Below are 14472 nucleotides of genomic sequence, written 5' to 3'. Positions count from 1 at the left end.
GGTCAATAATTATGAGAAACAGCGCCAGCCTTTTGCCAGAGGAAAAGAATAATTTCTTATTGCTCCCATTTGTCCCTCCTTATATTGTCTCCTACAGTCACAGAGACGGCAAAAGAAAATGAGCTGGAATCTGGTCAGCCAGTGCTCTTCTGTTTCTATTTGTGTTTGTCTGCAAATCAGCTGTTTCTCATTTTTAAATTCTCTGTGCCCAAAGACATGTCTCCAACGAGCAGAAATACAACATGATGAGTCGGTGACACATTTCACCTATGGTCACTTTTACTGAAGTCACTTCTAAGACAGAGGATAAATACAGCTGCATGTACGGCAGGTATCAGAGTTCTGGAAAACCTGAAAGTATCCCTCACTGTCTATCCAAAATCTGTTAAAATGGGCATCACTGGACCAGTTTTTGAAAGAGAGAAGGACAGGGGATACATAAGAAAATAACTGAAATTTAAAAATACTCTAAACTTGTCATAATTATGGTGGGGGAAAAAAGAAAAAAAATCACCAAAATGAATAAGAAACATTAGTTCATTGAGGACAACGAGCACCACGCAAGCACCAAGACATTTAAAATGTCAAATACAGAAGAAGGGCAGTAAACAAGGAGTTAAAGTACATATTCAAGCTGAGCTGCTTCTGGTGAGGTCCCACGTTTGTAGGAACACTGGTGTTTTCAGGAAAAGACTTGATACAATTGATCAAGATGATACGCTACCATACAACAAAGCAAAGTGGCTACCCGAAGGAAGAAACTGCAGTCAAAGTCACCACAATGAAAGCAAGAGCAAAAATGGATGCATTACCTGATATCAGAAAGATCACATTTGTTTCCAGCGATGGCCATTACAATGTTTTCTGGACCATGTTCTTTCAGTTCTTTCACCCATTTCTTCAAAGTATGAAATGAATCCTAGGTCAAAGAAATAATAAAAGCCTAGTTGCCATTGATGTATTTACTAATTTCTTTCTCAAGAGAGAGGAATGCAGCTTTGGCAGTATTAATGCAATAATAATTTCATAGGTAATAAGGCCAGAAGAAGACTGCTGGATCTGGATAATATGCTTTTCAAACTTCAGGTCATAACATTGCCCCCATTAATTCTCACTTGAATCTGTTCTTTTTTTCCCCTCCCACCCCCTCAAGTAGTACTGAATGTTTTCCTTAAATCCTCATTGATGAAGAAACTGACACAGCTCCTCTATTAAGTTTGTTTAGGACCTGATTTCCTTCATTTTTAATGTAAGATTCATTTGTCTCATTTCCACTTCTGCCTTAGCTTGTCTCAATCACTGTCATGTTTTCAGTCTGTCCAGGAAAGCTTTCAGAGACCCCTTTCCACCCTTCAGCCACACACACCTCTGCATTTCCAAACATGTGCCCTGGTAAGCCCCAATTTACTCATCAGTAATCCTAAGGTGACAATTTATCTGTTTGGGTTTTTCTCCCTCTCCAAGTACAAAATTCACTTTCTGATTCCACCCATCTCTCACGTTTTCTTATTTCAACACTCTAAAGAACTAAATGCATTAAAATCACTTTTGTTCCTTGAAATATTAATTTTAATACATGTTTGAAATTATTACTGAGATTCTAAAGTGAGATTCTAAGCATATTTAAAACCATTTCCCCCCTAGGGAAATACTGCACCAGAAGCCTTACCTGTTTGGTGATATCATAAACTATCACAGCTGCTGCTGAACCTCTGTAGTACATCGGAGCCAAGGAATGAAACTGTTAAAACATACCCCCCCCCCCAAAAAAAAAGAATAAAACACCATGAATAAATCAGAATAACCACACTTTGTCAAGTCACAAAGACATAGTCATGGCTGGACTACAGACTTTCATCCACTGCAGTCCAGGCCTCTGTAGCTGTTGCCAGTCTAATTTTCCTTAAATCCCACCAAATTAATGAGTCAGTCCTCCTTTTTCTCCTGATGCTCGTCATCCTGCTGGATTTATGTGAACAGCACTATAGGCTCTGTGCATCTTTTAAAGTAGTGCACAGAAGCTTTGACATGAAGATCCCCTACTTCTTACAGGCCGCACCTGACAGCACACACATCCCATACAGTGACAAGGCCCAATGCTTTGCCCTCAAGTTTTAACAGACTGAATTCAGCTTGGAGTTGAGGTTTACAACAACACTGCAAAACCAGATAAATGACTTGTTAGAAAACTATAAGCACCAGCCACACTTAGTTATCCCATACTCTAACAGCGTGAAAAACATGGGTTCTTCCATTTGAAGCTGACGTTACTCCTCGGCTTTTTGTTTCAAGTCAGACATCCTTTCACAGAAAGTAAGCAATAAATATTACTGTCACAACAGCTTGCTGACGAACGGTGTAATTTTCATAATTGACCATGGCTAAGCAGCTGATATAGAATTCCAGCTTATAATTACACAGAGAAAGGAAGTCAGGAAGTTTTACTGCTGACTCACCAAAAGCTATTCTTAAGTAAAGCAAAAATAAGCTGTCTCAGAAAACACGCATAGGCTCACAGAGCCACATTGAAGATTTTTGTATGTAAAGAAAGGGATCTGTAGAAAACTGCAGCCAGTAACTGAGGCCAGCTCCTAAATCAACAGTGTTATTAGGGCAGGGTATGCCTTCCAGTGCGCAGTGCCTGTGCACAGGTCCATCTGCTACACCACAAACATCTTAAAACTGTAGCTCCAGGCTGAGCACTTAGACCTACACAGCCAAGGAACACAGGCTCCATGTTTCATGCTGTTTCACACACAACAGAAGAAGCAAGTTATTTGTAATAGTCTGAGACAAGGCCATTTGCCAGTGTGTGAGCTGTTCACAGACCGCACTCCCAGCCCAAGGTCAGTGCTTTCCCTTAACAAGGATGCCAGCACAGTGTGACAGATGGCCAAGGGCTGAAATGCATTGGAAAGCAATGCAGGTGGAATCATTCATTAATAAGAGAAATGAGCAGGAAAGGGAGCGTAGGAAAGAAGAGAGGAATCCATCAAGAAGCCAGTTCTGAAGGAGAGGGATTAGCCAAGATCCTGAAGGATCTGGGTAGATGCCCATCCACTGGGCTTTTAGACTGTAGCATCACACCTTACAAACTTAATGCAGCAGGTGCTTTCCAGAATTTTTATATCTCCAGATCACTACAGAAATCTCCAGTGGGTTGTACTGAAGTTCCCTGAAAATTAGGGAGCTTAACTGTGGGAGTTAAGTCTCATCTTCCACTGCACATACATGCCCATCCCAGCCTGTAAACTTCTGTAGGAAAAGAAATGACATATTTCCAACACACTCAGATTTGCTTTTAGATCTAGGTGATAAGGTATTCACAGAATCAGAGAATCATAGGGGTTGGAAGGGCCCTCTAGAGATCGAGTCCAACCCCCCTGCCAAAGCAGGCTCCCTACACCACATCACACAGGTAGGCGTCCAGGCAGGTCTTCAATATCTCCAGAGAAGGAGTCTCCAAATCACAAATGGCTTTTAGAGAGCAGGAATCACACTCTGCAGGAGCCAGGCAGTTAAGATCCCATGCTTCAGATTCCTTCAGCTCTGGCCCAGAAGGTACACACTGGGAAGCTGCACCACTTGTAGGGAATTTCAGCCCACTTTCTTTTGAACAGGTGACAAGAACACTTCTCATAATAGCTGTTTCACTGAAGAATATTACCAGTGTTAACCCCAGAATCTTATAGAAACGCTCAGCAAAGCAGGCATCTTTCACTGGATTCTGGACAAGTACATTTTAAATGGAACCAGGATGCAACCTCGTAATTTTTTAGGTAGGATTAAGTTTTATCTGGGTTCCTAAACCAGTTTGTTGTGTGTTAGGTAAAACCCCAGGCTGAGCCAAAAGGAAGGGGTAGAGAAGTGTGGTAGAGAAAAAAAAGAGGAAGGACAGGAACACTGGACACCAGATAGACACTGGTTTTTAGGTCACACTCAAGTAGTTCTATGCTTGTAAAGCTGCACACCTGTCTGTGGGTATAGTCTACTCTCACAATCATATTTACTCTTTCTTTTTCTCCCCCTCCTATAATCATAGGATTGTATGAAGATTGGAAAAAAAATCACTAAGATCATTTAGTCCAACCACTGCCCCATCATCACCATGCCCACTAACCCATGTCCCTAATATAATGAAAAGGTAAAAAGCAGAAACAAGAAAAACCTATTTTGAAACCTTTGCGGATATTAATTAATCGCTTAACAGCGCATTGAATTCCAGTCGCAGCAAGACCAGATTAAGTCAGCTGAGCCCTTCCTTGTGTCAAGAAACAGAAACTGGTACGCAGAGGTGCAGCACACAGAAGGAATGCAGTTCCTCTGCTGTTTAAGACAAACTAATCTGTTCAAATACTCCAACAAGCTTGGAAAGAGGGTGGGCAAGACAACAGCATGGGACTTCAGAAAGGCAACTGCCTATGAAAGGCCCTGAGGTTCAGTATAGTTGTTGGTAAAGAAGGTGCGATTTACCTGACCCTACAGTGCTGAAAATATATTTACTTGCTCAGCCAGCAGAATAGTTATTTCCTCTTTCATTATTTTATGGTAATAATTTAGCTACAAGGCATTTTAAGAAGAGAAAATATATCATCTATATTGGGGCAGGTGTTTGTTTGTTGTTTTTTAACATTACAATCAATTTCATCCAGGATAAGTTTGTATTCCTATTTGGATAAACTTGACACTCAGGATCCCATATTTTACATTGCAAAAAGTGACCAAAATCAGTATTTCAATGCACCTTTATGTAATTTCCTAAGGTCTGTGAGGAAAACAAAACAACAAAGTACACTAGAAACAGCTACCAGTTATTACAGTTCAGATTACCTATCAAATAGAACAAAAATTATATCCTCTTCATGATTACTTCCATATAGTCTCATAACAAGTATCATGATATATTCTGTCCCAGTCATAATGAATCACTGTTGTTCTCAATAAAAAAAGAAAAATTGTATTTGCAGCACTGAATAAATCAGCAGGCACTGAAAAAAAATTGTAACTGGGAATCATTTTGATCAACTAATAAAAGATTCTCTTAACAAATGTGTTTTATCAGCATGGATTTTCAAAGGTTACAAACGAAGCAGTAAAAATACAAAGCAAAGAACAAGGCCCATTGAATGCCTCCCTGCCACCCTTTCTTTTTTTAGTTTCACTGCCCCAAAGCAAAGTCATCTTAAATGTTTTCCTGGCCTAATTACCTGGAGAGGAAAAAATTCATGCAAAATTAATTAAAGAGATACAAAATACTAATGTGCACATTTCTTACCTGCTGAGGACCAAATGTGGGACAGAAGCCCCAAAACAAGTGTCATGCAAAAAATAAAAAGCAACCCACAAAATTAAATCTCATGAGATCAGCTTCCGCATTAGAAAATTACAATGACTATAACCTTGATTTTATAGCTCGGTATTTCTGTATCCAGAAATTCCCAAGAAAATTAAGAGAAACAGGAGCAGTTCAGGATTTGGAATGAGAACAACTCTGTCCCTCAAGAAGAGCTACCTGAAAGCTGAGGGCTGCAACTATTGAAATTCTGAATACCTAGCTCCAATAACTAAAATTTGAGCATAACACTTCCCTTTACCTGAAAGATCAATACTGAGCTGTCTTCTGCTTTGCCAGTCCACTAAACCAGGCCCTTCTGGTCCAAAGATGAGGTATGTGAGGAATGCAGGGTCGAATGCCAGTGTCCCTTCTGGACATTGGGAATACCTCCTGTCTTTACGATGCATAAACCATCCTTAGTACCTCACCCAATAAGGAAATTCAGAAGTCCTGTACATATCATTTAACAACCACAAAAACATTGCCAAGTTGCACAAGAGTGCCAAGATAGCACACAGTGAATACCAATTTGTCACACAGTAGCTTAAAAAGCCTTTGTGGGGTTTGTTAAGAACTTACAAGGCTGAGGTCACTAACGCAGCTGATACAACAGTCATATTGTAGGGGCATGTTCCAGTTCAACAGCTATAAGCAGGAAATATGGGCCATTCGATACCTAAGTGAGGAACCTATTTTACCACAGACATCCCAAAGAACAAGATTCATAAGTTGAGTAGTTTTGGGCAGTCTTTATGACTCTTCCCCTTACAGCAAGTCACACAAACATTAGTGAGAAGCTCAGCTGGTATCAGAGCACCTTTGTTCTCACCAATGCATTCCCTCCACAACTTGTGGTTCACCATCTTCCCTCTGTAAGGAAGAAGCTATGAGGCCAAGTATGTGTTATGAAACTTCCTCTGCAATCAGGTCCCCTTTTTCTCTCACCATCTGACTAGAGAGAGCACAACCCTCATAGCTGCACAGCCCTGCACCACACCGTGGGTTCAGTCTTAAGCGATGCAAATGCAAGTTCAGCACAACCAAATTCCAGGAGTTTGGGGAGACTTTGCAACCCTAGATTTGGCCATCTCATTGAAGTCCTTGCAAAGGGCAGAAAATGGAGGCAAGAAGGTATTAAGGATCATCACCTACTTAAAAGCTTGGCAACTTTCTCCACGAAAGCCCTTCTGCTTTGTATTTCCTGTGTATCTCACTGTGGAGAGAGGTATATTTGGTTTTAGGAAATGCTTTTTACATTTCCGCTGTACTAACTGCACAGAATGGGGAAGAAGAAAAAGCCACAAAGTATCTATATTGGAATACTTAGAAGAAAAATTATGAAGGGAGCGTAGCATAAATCACACCCAAGCTGTGGCAGTGAAAGTCTCTTAGCCATGTCTTGTGTAACATTGGTTTAGAAAGAGAGGCCAAATGAATTTAAAAAGAAAAAAAAAAATCCACTGTTCCTGCCTATTTATAACAAGGCTGACAAATCCTGCTGAAGACAGCTTGGCTTCACTCAGTCTGCCAGAAACACCAAGGAGCAATAATTCACGTCTGCAACTCTTTGCATCATCCTGGAGTGCTACACCCCAATGCTGGCTCACTGCCATGCTAGGCTGCCTCCTCCAAACTCCACAAATAAAAACAACAACAGAAAACACTCAGCCTCTCCTCTGGATTGCATCCTGCACTGCAAAGAGCATCATTTGCTCTTGCTGTAAAAGGATTATAGTTTTGCCCACCTGCATAGCCGTAAGGGTAAAGATGAGAAGCACAAGATGAACCAGAGCTCTGCAGGCACTGCATACCTCACATTAAGGGCTGAATTTGGAGCGTATTTCCCACATGCTCTTTTAGAGCATCTGCAGGTACATATCAGCACAAAACTACCACAATCATTTGACTAGATTTCATTCCCATGCTGCTCTTTGATTCTAATTACATACAGGCAACTGATTGGCCAAGACCCTGGTTCCCTGGCTGCTCTCAGTGCGCATTGCATGAGCCCATTGCATTCTGTACCACTAACAGCACACATCTATAGGTATTTATAGGCATTTAATGCTTTTTTTAAATAATCTTCAAGGCAGTATCTGCCAAGAAACAGAAAATCCCAGGTATGGAGAGAAGCAAAGGCAATGAGCCATAAGTGTCAAACAGATTATCCCGAAACATAAGCTTCAAACAAGCAGCAGCAAAGGGAGGGATAAAAAATTCCTGACATTCTCAGCTGGCAAAGAGTGAATGGAAAAATGTTATGCACGAATGCCACTATCAGATATGAATTGGCATTTTATAACCTCGAGTAGTTTTTGCTGCCATGATTCAAGACTGAGAAGAAAGCTTAAAAAATGTACAAGTTTTCTCATATCATTGTTTCACAAAGGCTAGAAAATGAAAAATGGAAAAAAAACACATCAGCCAGATGTTACTTATGTAAGGATATACAAGGAGTCTCAGGTTCCACAAGCTCAGTAAGTCACATAAGATACATCTGCCCCTGAGCCCCTGGCCTTTTTGATAGATAAATTGATGAAGATTTGGTTAAAGGAGCATTTTTCTCAGATACCTCCAAAAACGAGGAGGGGAAAAATATCAACATCTTAGGATAATCTTTCTGAAGATACTTTAAGTAAGCAAAAAATAAATAAAAAATAAAAATCACAGCACATCACAGTGAGCTGTGCTGAACTGTCCTGAAGTTTCCAGTCATGAAGAGCAACATTAAAAGGATACCACAACTAAACCACAGCCTGGGCTCAGACTATACGTGCTGCAGGACCGTTGAAGCCTATGAAAGATGTCTGCATGCACCAACTTAACCTTGCTTTATGTTCATCCTAAAAAAATAGCTGAAATTAATACATTCGCTCACTCGTTCCAGTGCCATTTGTGCTCTTAAACACATGCAGCGCCAAAGCACCCTTTGAACTTCACAGCACTCTGGCAGTAGCTCACCATGGGGATGACTTTACACCATGTGTAGGAAATCATCTCCACACTGCAAAGTACCATCAAAGCATAAAGAGCCACTTGGACGTGGTACTCAGGGATATGATTTAGTGTAGGGTTTTTAGAGTTAGGGAACTGGTTAGGCTGTGGTTGGACTTGATGATCTTCAAGGTCTTTTCCAACCTGGGTAATTCTATGATTCTATAAAGTGGTAGAATAAAATTCAAGTGATTCCTTCACTGCAGAAGTAACTGAAGCCACTGACACATGCTGTAACCTCCTCTCAGAATAGCATGGTTTCAGTGGAAACACCCAGAAGCCTTGTGTTAAATTGGTAAGGCACATGGTGCTCATAACTGCTGACCTGTCCCCATCTGAGATTGTGTCCACGCAGCATGGCCAGCTCCAGCAACACACCGAGCTCCAGGGTTTTGTTACTGGAGAGAAGTCCTCCTAGGATCCTCGGATGCAGCAGGATGTCACTGCTGAACCAATTTCTCATGATTTCATGCTACCAACAGCAAGGTATCCTGCCTCCCCTTGTCTTTAAAGAGCAGAAATCCACTACCTCGGTTTAGCTCCAACATCTAATTTCCAGCACAGGAAAAATATGAGGCAAAGCAGCTCACCTATCAAGGAACACTTAGATATCTTACCTTCTGACACTGCCTTCAAATCACCAGAGCAACCACTGTCACAAAAGAGAAGGCTATGAATTGCTACAGATATCTTTGCCAGTCTTTGCCTGGAAACTGAGCAGTTTTTAAAAAAAAGAAGTAAATCTGAAAAGGACAGAGATAAATTTTCCTGCCCTAGAAACGTAGCCCTCAGGCTCCCCAACTATTTGCTATAGTATTCCTCAGCTAGCAAAATGGAAAGCTGGCAGCTACCCAAAGTATTCAGACAAAGCATTGTAATTAGAAGCTACTTAGGGCATCATGAACTAAAATATATGCTAATAAAAACACCATTAGCTAACTCGTGAACAGTTCCTTCTTAAGGAAGGGAGTCTTTGCAAACAATAATGTAATTATCATGAATTTAATTCCTGAAGTTCACATCAACAATTTTAATCTGATAGCGAAAGGATGGGTGGGGGGAAATGACATTTGAAGAACAGAAAGGCAGAGGGAAGGTGACAGTCTGAAAACAGAGTAAGTGAGCTCATTTGAAAACATAGCAACAGCATTCAACTGGGTCTGCAGAGACCAGCACTTAGACTCAGATAGGCTGATGGATTTTGTTAAGCGTGCTGACTGCTTGAGGCTCTGCCTACCCAAAAAAGGGAAAAGAAGAAACAAGATAACAGGATTAGCAGAAGCTCTCTCCTTATTTTTTTTCCATGGTAAACTACAATACATATTATCCACAGAAAATGCTGCAGGAAAGCCACGTGCCCCTCCTTAGTTCTCTTCTAGAAAGAGTGCTGAGCATTCTTTCCCATCAACACTAGTACAGAAATTCTTTTGATTTCCACTTTCTGCTGTATTAATGTCACTGTGCAGGAGCTACATCTGCTCAATATCTCTGTAAAATGGCAATTCTTGACTCTGACTATGATTCTAAGCACACTGACACATAAAAAAATAGATATCTAATATCCACATTGATTAGAAGTTACCTGCTGTATATGATCATGCTCTGACCAGTCAGCCTGTATATTCAGTTTCTTGAATAAACCCAGGTATTACTACAAGCTCTTAAAATCAATAGGGACCAACACTTTTAAAAGCTTGACAAGTGACAAATGGGTATCTGAATGTAGATCTAACGCCTCGGGAGGTGCTGAGCACTTCCAGCTTGCTTCTTTCTTGTCTGTGCTTCCTCAGTGTGACTTTTCCAGGAAGGACCATGTGAATTTCCAGGTTCTTCCAACTGCAAGAGGGTGGCCAGGAAGTGCACAGCATGCAGACACAGCAACAGCTGGCACAGCTGGGGAAGTACAGTGTGCCCATATCCAGAACATGTACATGTGTGTCCTATGCTTAGCCTTGCACTTTGGAGAACAAAGCCAAATGGACGCAATGTTCAAAGAGCAGGAAGTCCTGAACAGAGTTATCAGTAGGAGCACTGACGAAACTCACAGACTTTATCACTGGAACACAAACACTCAACAAAACCACAAAGAACAAGGGAAGGACAACAGCTCTCAAAGCAGAAATACCATTCGGAATGCATTTATTAGCACATTACGACAGACAGCAGACTGTGGTAGGATGGAAACGTGGGTCAACACTGTTATTCAGAGGATCATTAGATATAAGATGATAGGACAAGAGACATGTGTTCCTGAACATCAGATCAGAAGGGCCAAAATGATGAAGGTAAAGTAATAAGAGCTTCAAATTAAAATCAATAAGCTACTGAGAAGCACTATGTGTTCCCTTGTAAAATAGGGATGTACCAGGACAACCACCCAGGACAACAAGGACAAATTGGGAAACTCAACCACCTTAGTAACAAGCGCTCAACGTCCAACATCATTTAACACCCAACATCATTTAACACCCAACATCATTTAACACCCTAGATTTCAAGAATCCTGGCAGAGGGTTTGGGAATACATTGTGAAATTGATAAAGATGGTCCTTGGCCTACAGTGGCTATACTTTATTATTATGCATGAACACCCTTAACATAACTTATCTGTAATATATTTAACTATATTTCTGGTTGTCACTGCTCATCATTGTTAGAAAAAAGAAAGAAATGCAGATGTTCGGAAAAAAATTAAGAGGAAATATAAGGGACTGGATAGGAAGGACTGATCTCATATCCAAATGATGAATTAATTAGTTTCATAAATACTACTTATTATTCATCTACTTCAAAAAAAAAAAATCTAGTATTTTTGACATGATTTAAAAGTCCTAATCTTTCTCATATAGACTTAATATTTATAAGTTTCACATGAAGTACCTGGATGTTGTGTTGAGGGACATGGTTTAGTGGGAGCTATTAGTAATAGGAGAATGGTTGGACTGGATGATCTTTTAGGTCTTTTCCAACCTTGGTAATTCTGTGATTCTACCTAATGTGATGAGCTCTCAGAGAGCTTCAGTAGATAGAGTTACATCAGGCAGGTGGCCATTCACTAGCAGGGTCCTTCATGGACTGGTGAAAATGATAGAACCCAAGGGAATGCCATAGAGTTGTGTCAGGGGAGGGTCAGGTTGGAGGTTAGGAAAAGATTTTCCACCAGAAGGCAGCGGGCATGGAACAGGCTGCTCAGGGCAGCGGTTGTGGTACTGAGCTGCCAGAATCCAAGGACCATGTGGATACTGCTCTCAGACATAAGGTCTGAATTTTGGGTGGTCTATGGGGAGCCAGGAATTGGACTCAATGTATCTTGAGAGTCCCTTCCAAGTCAGGATAGTCTATGATTCTACACTTATGGGTCAAAGAGCTACAAGGGAGAAAAAAATAAAAATAAAATGAGTGGGGCAGTGGAGAGAAGACAGACCGCAGGGAAAAAACAACCAGAACCTTTACCACCTCTGGCCACAGGAACACAACACACCCTCTTGCAATACCCAGTTCAATTCTAGGCCATGCAGAAACAGAACAAACAAGGTTCAAGGGAACAGGTGATGCTATATTTCATTAATGTTTTAATTGATCCCCGCTCCCATCATAAATAACGTACTGAAATGCTAGGAGTCAACAGATTTCACCAGGCACACTTTACGTCACGCTACACATTGTAAACAGAAGCATTTCCTGCATTTAACTGCAAGAATCTTTATTGTCTGCAATTCAGGTGCCAGGTTTGGAGAACACAGCATGATGCAGCACACCGACACTGCAGCTTGTATAAGCTTTACCTCACCCTACCATGAGCATACCTACATTTTTCTAAGAACAGAAACAGTGTAATTTCATAAGAAAGTTTAAAGCATGTTTTCAAATAGTTTTTAAAATACATATTTTTCCATTTCTTTCAAATTTCTCATGTCAAATGTGGGCATATATTAGGAGAACTCTACAGCCAGCCTCTAATTAAATACCACTGCCATTAAGGCTATTAAGAGAAACAAAAGACCCGACAGCTATATATACAATCAATGTGAACGATTGCCCAAGAATTCCATTATGGCTTTTCTGAAAAGCCAAAGGAAAAGCTATTTAATTTAAGCAATTCACTTGACAAAATAACAATGAAGATGCAAACTCAATGTGGTTCAGGACTCCAGTGCTACTTTCAAAACAAAAGCCTACAACTTGTGCCCACATTCAGTGCCCCAGCTCAGTACAACCTTGGTGTCAGTGCTAGCTCAGCCAAGCACTTTCCATTATTCATGAAAGCTGCCACACATGAACTGGGGAATACAACAGGGATTGCCCAGCCCTCAGTCAAGGCCCAAGCCATGGCAAGGCTACCCTAAGTGATAAGAGCATGGGCAACATCATGAAACCAGAGCTGAAATCCACAGCTTCTTTTTAGGCCTGATGTACAGTCAGTTTGCCTCTCTGAACTTTCCCCAGATGTGAAATGGGAACATGCTTAGTAGCAATTGACAAGTGCCTGCTTTGCAGAGCCTTGCAAAGGTTCAGCAGATACACCCTTGCAAAGTCTTCTGAAGATGAAAACTGTTTAAAAAACTAAAGTGCACCAATGCACTGAAGACACCAAGATAACAAACATGCACTGCAGAGTAATACTCACCCGTTCCTGGCCAGCTGTATCCCAGATCAGAAATTTATGAAGCTCATTCCCACAAGGCACAGTTTTAGTCATGAAGGATGCTCTAAAAAGAAGAGGAGACAGGTATCATTTATAGCTAAGAACAGGAAGCAACAGAAATCTGTAACGTGAGTGACACCAAATAAAAACCCACTGACTTTAGGCCAGTTCTGCTTTGTTAGACTGCATGCAGGGAAACTCTAAAACCTTGATAAAATGCCTATGGAAGGGAAAGGCTCCCTTTACCAGACTAAGTATACAATACCTTTATTTGTACTTTTACAAGAGCAGAATGCCTCTGAGATTTAGAGGGCCCATGTGCATTGGCATGGGAACACAAATGCTCCTTCCACACTCACTCAACTCCTGCTGCCATCTGACCATTTTGGTGATACAGACCCGAGAACAGCAGCCAGTGTCACATCAGGCAATAAATGCACAAATTTTCAGTCAAGTCTATGAGGCTAGCCACGTGCACAGGTGATTTAAGCAGCAGGGAACAGACAAGCCACCTGCTGAAATACACATAGAAACAAACTGAAACAAGCTTTCCCACACTTCAGGGAGGGGAAATTCATTTCTTACAGAAATATTAAGTAACGCAGCAGCAGCATTTTCTTTGGTTATTTTCAGGGTGCGTGCTTTCAGATATAATCCCCCTTCTGTAAGTATTAAGCAACATATTTACAGTTCCAAAACCAGGAAATTCAGAGCCTCAGCAGCTACTGCAGATTCCAAGGACTGTATTCTTTAAAATACTGATTATTTTGGAGAAAATAACAAAAAGCTTATCCACAGTTGTCCTACACAGATGAGTACTACTTAGTGCATGCAAGCTAGTCTTTTAATCACATTTTAATCCTCAAATAGAAAAATATTTTCCCTGTTATCGCAATCATGAAAATTAAAGGGATTTTTTTAAATTTTATTTTATTTTATTTTATTTTATTTTTGGAATCAATTTGAGCAGAAGATATTTACTTAGCAACAACTACTCAAGCTCCCATCAATTCCTTCACTGCCAATAGGTATCCTCCAACCAGTAATGTTATTCATTACATGCTTCCTTGCTTCCCTCCTCTCTGCCTGTTTCCCTGTGTTTATTACATTTGAAAGTCCAGAATTGCCCTGGAACTTTGATGTGCAACATTCAGCTGAGACTCCTTCACACATCCGAAGGCACAGACTTTGAAGAAATCTTCCCACCCTCCAACCACCACTCAACAAACAAGACCAATCCCTCACTGAAGATTTAAGACAGCTCTAACACACAAACAAGCTAAGCCTTTTCACCCAAGTTACTCCTTTCTGAGTGTTATATATTAGCTTTCTCTGCCCTAAAAGATACAGAATTTCAAACTTCTCCCAGTAAAGCCGGACTTGGCAGATTTCTGTGAAAACTGAAGGAACTAACATTTACCTACACAGACTCACTTCTTGTTCTGGTACATACAATGAAACAGTGGTATACACACCACAGCTATCCAGTCAGGTCATA

At 40.7% G+C, this 14472-nt stretch overlaps 1 protein-coding gene across 1 annotated transcript in view; it reads right to left on the bottom strand.

Annotated features, from left to right (window-relative positions):
- The window catches only part of RAB31 (RAB31, member RAS oncogene family), a 53552-nt gene that overhangs the window by 16271 nt on the left and 22809 nt on the right, over window positions 1–14472 (bottom strand). The window contains exons 3-5 of the mRNA XM_085539735.1: window positions 12957–13038; window positions 1670–1741; window positions 813–919 (exon numbers count right to left, since the gene is read on the bottom strand). Coding sequence (XP_085395861.1) covers window positions 813–919; window positions 1670–1741; window positions 12957–13038 — 261 coding nt within the window. The remainder of the gene's footprint in view (window positions 1–812; window positions 920–1669; window positions 1742–12956; window positions 13039–14472) is intronic.

The sequence above is a fragment of the Coturnix japonica genome, chromosome 2, assembly GCF_054131305.1.
Source record: "Coturnix japonica strain WE chromosome 2, WE-NBRP24, whole genome shotgun sequence".
NCBI classification, from domain to species: Eukaryota; Metazoa; Chordata; class Aves; order Galliformes; family Phasianidae; genus Coturnix; species Coturnix japonica.
Note: the sequence above shows the minus strand (reverse complement) of the source record. Positions and strands in the feature narration are given on the sequence as shown.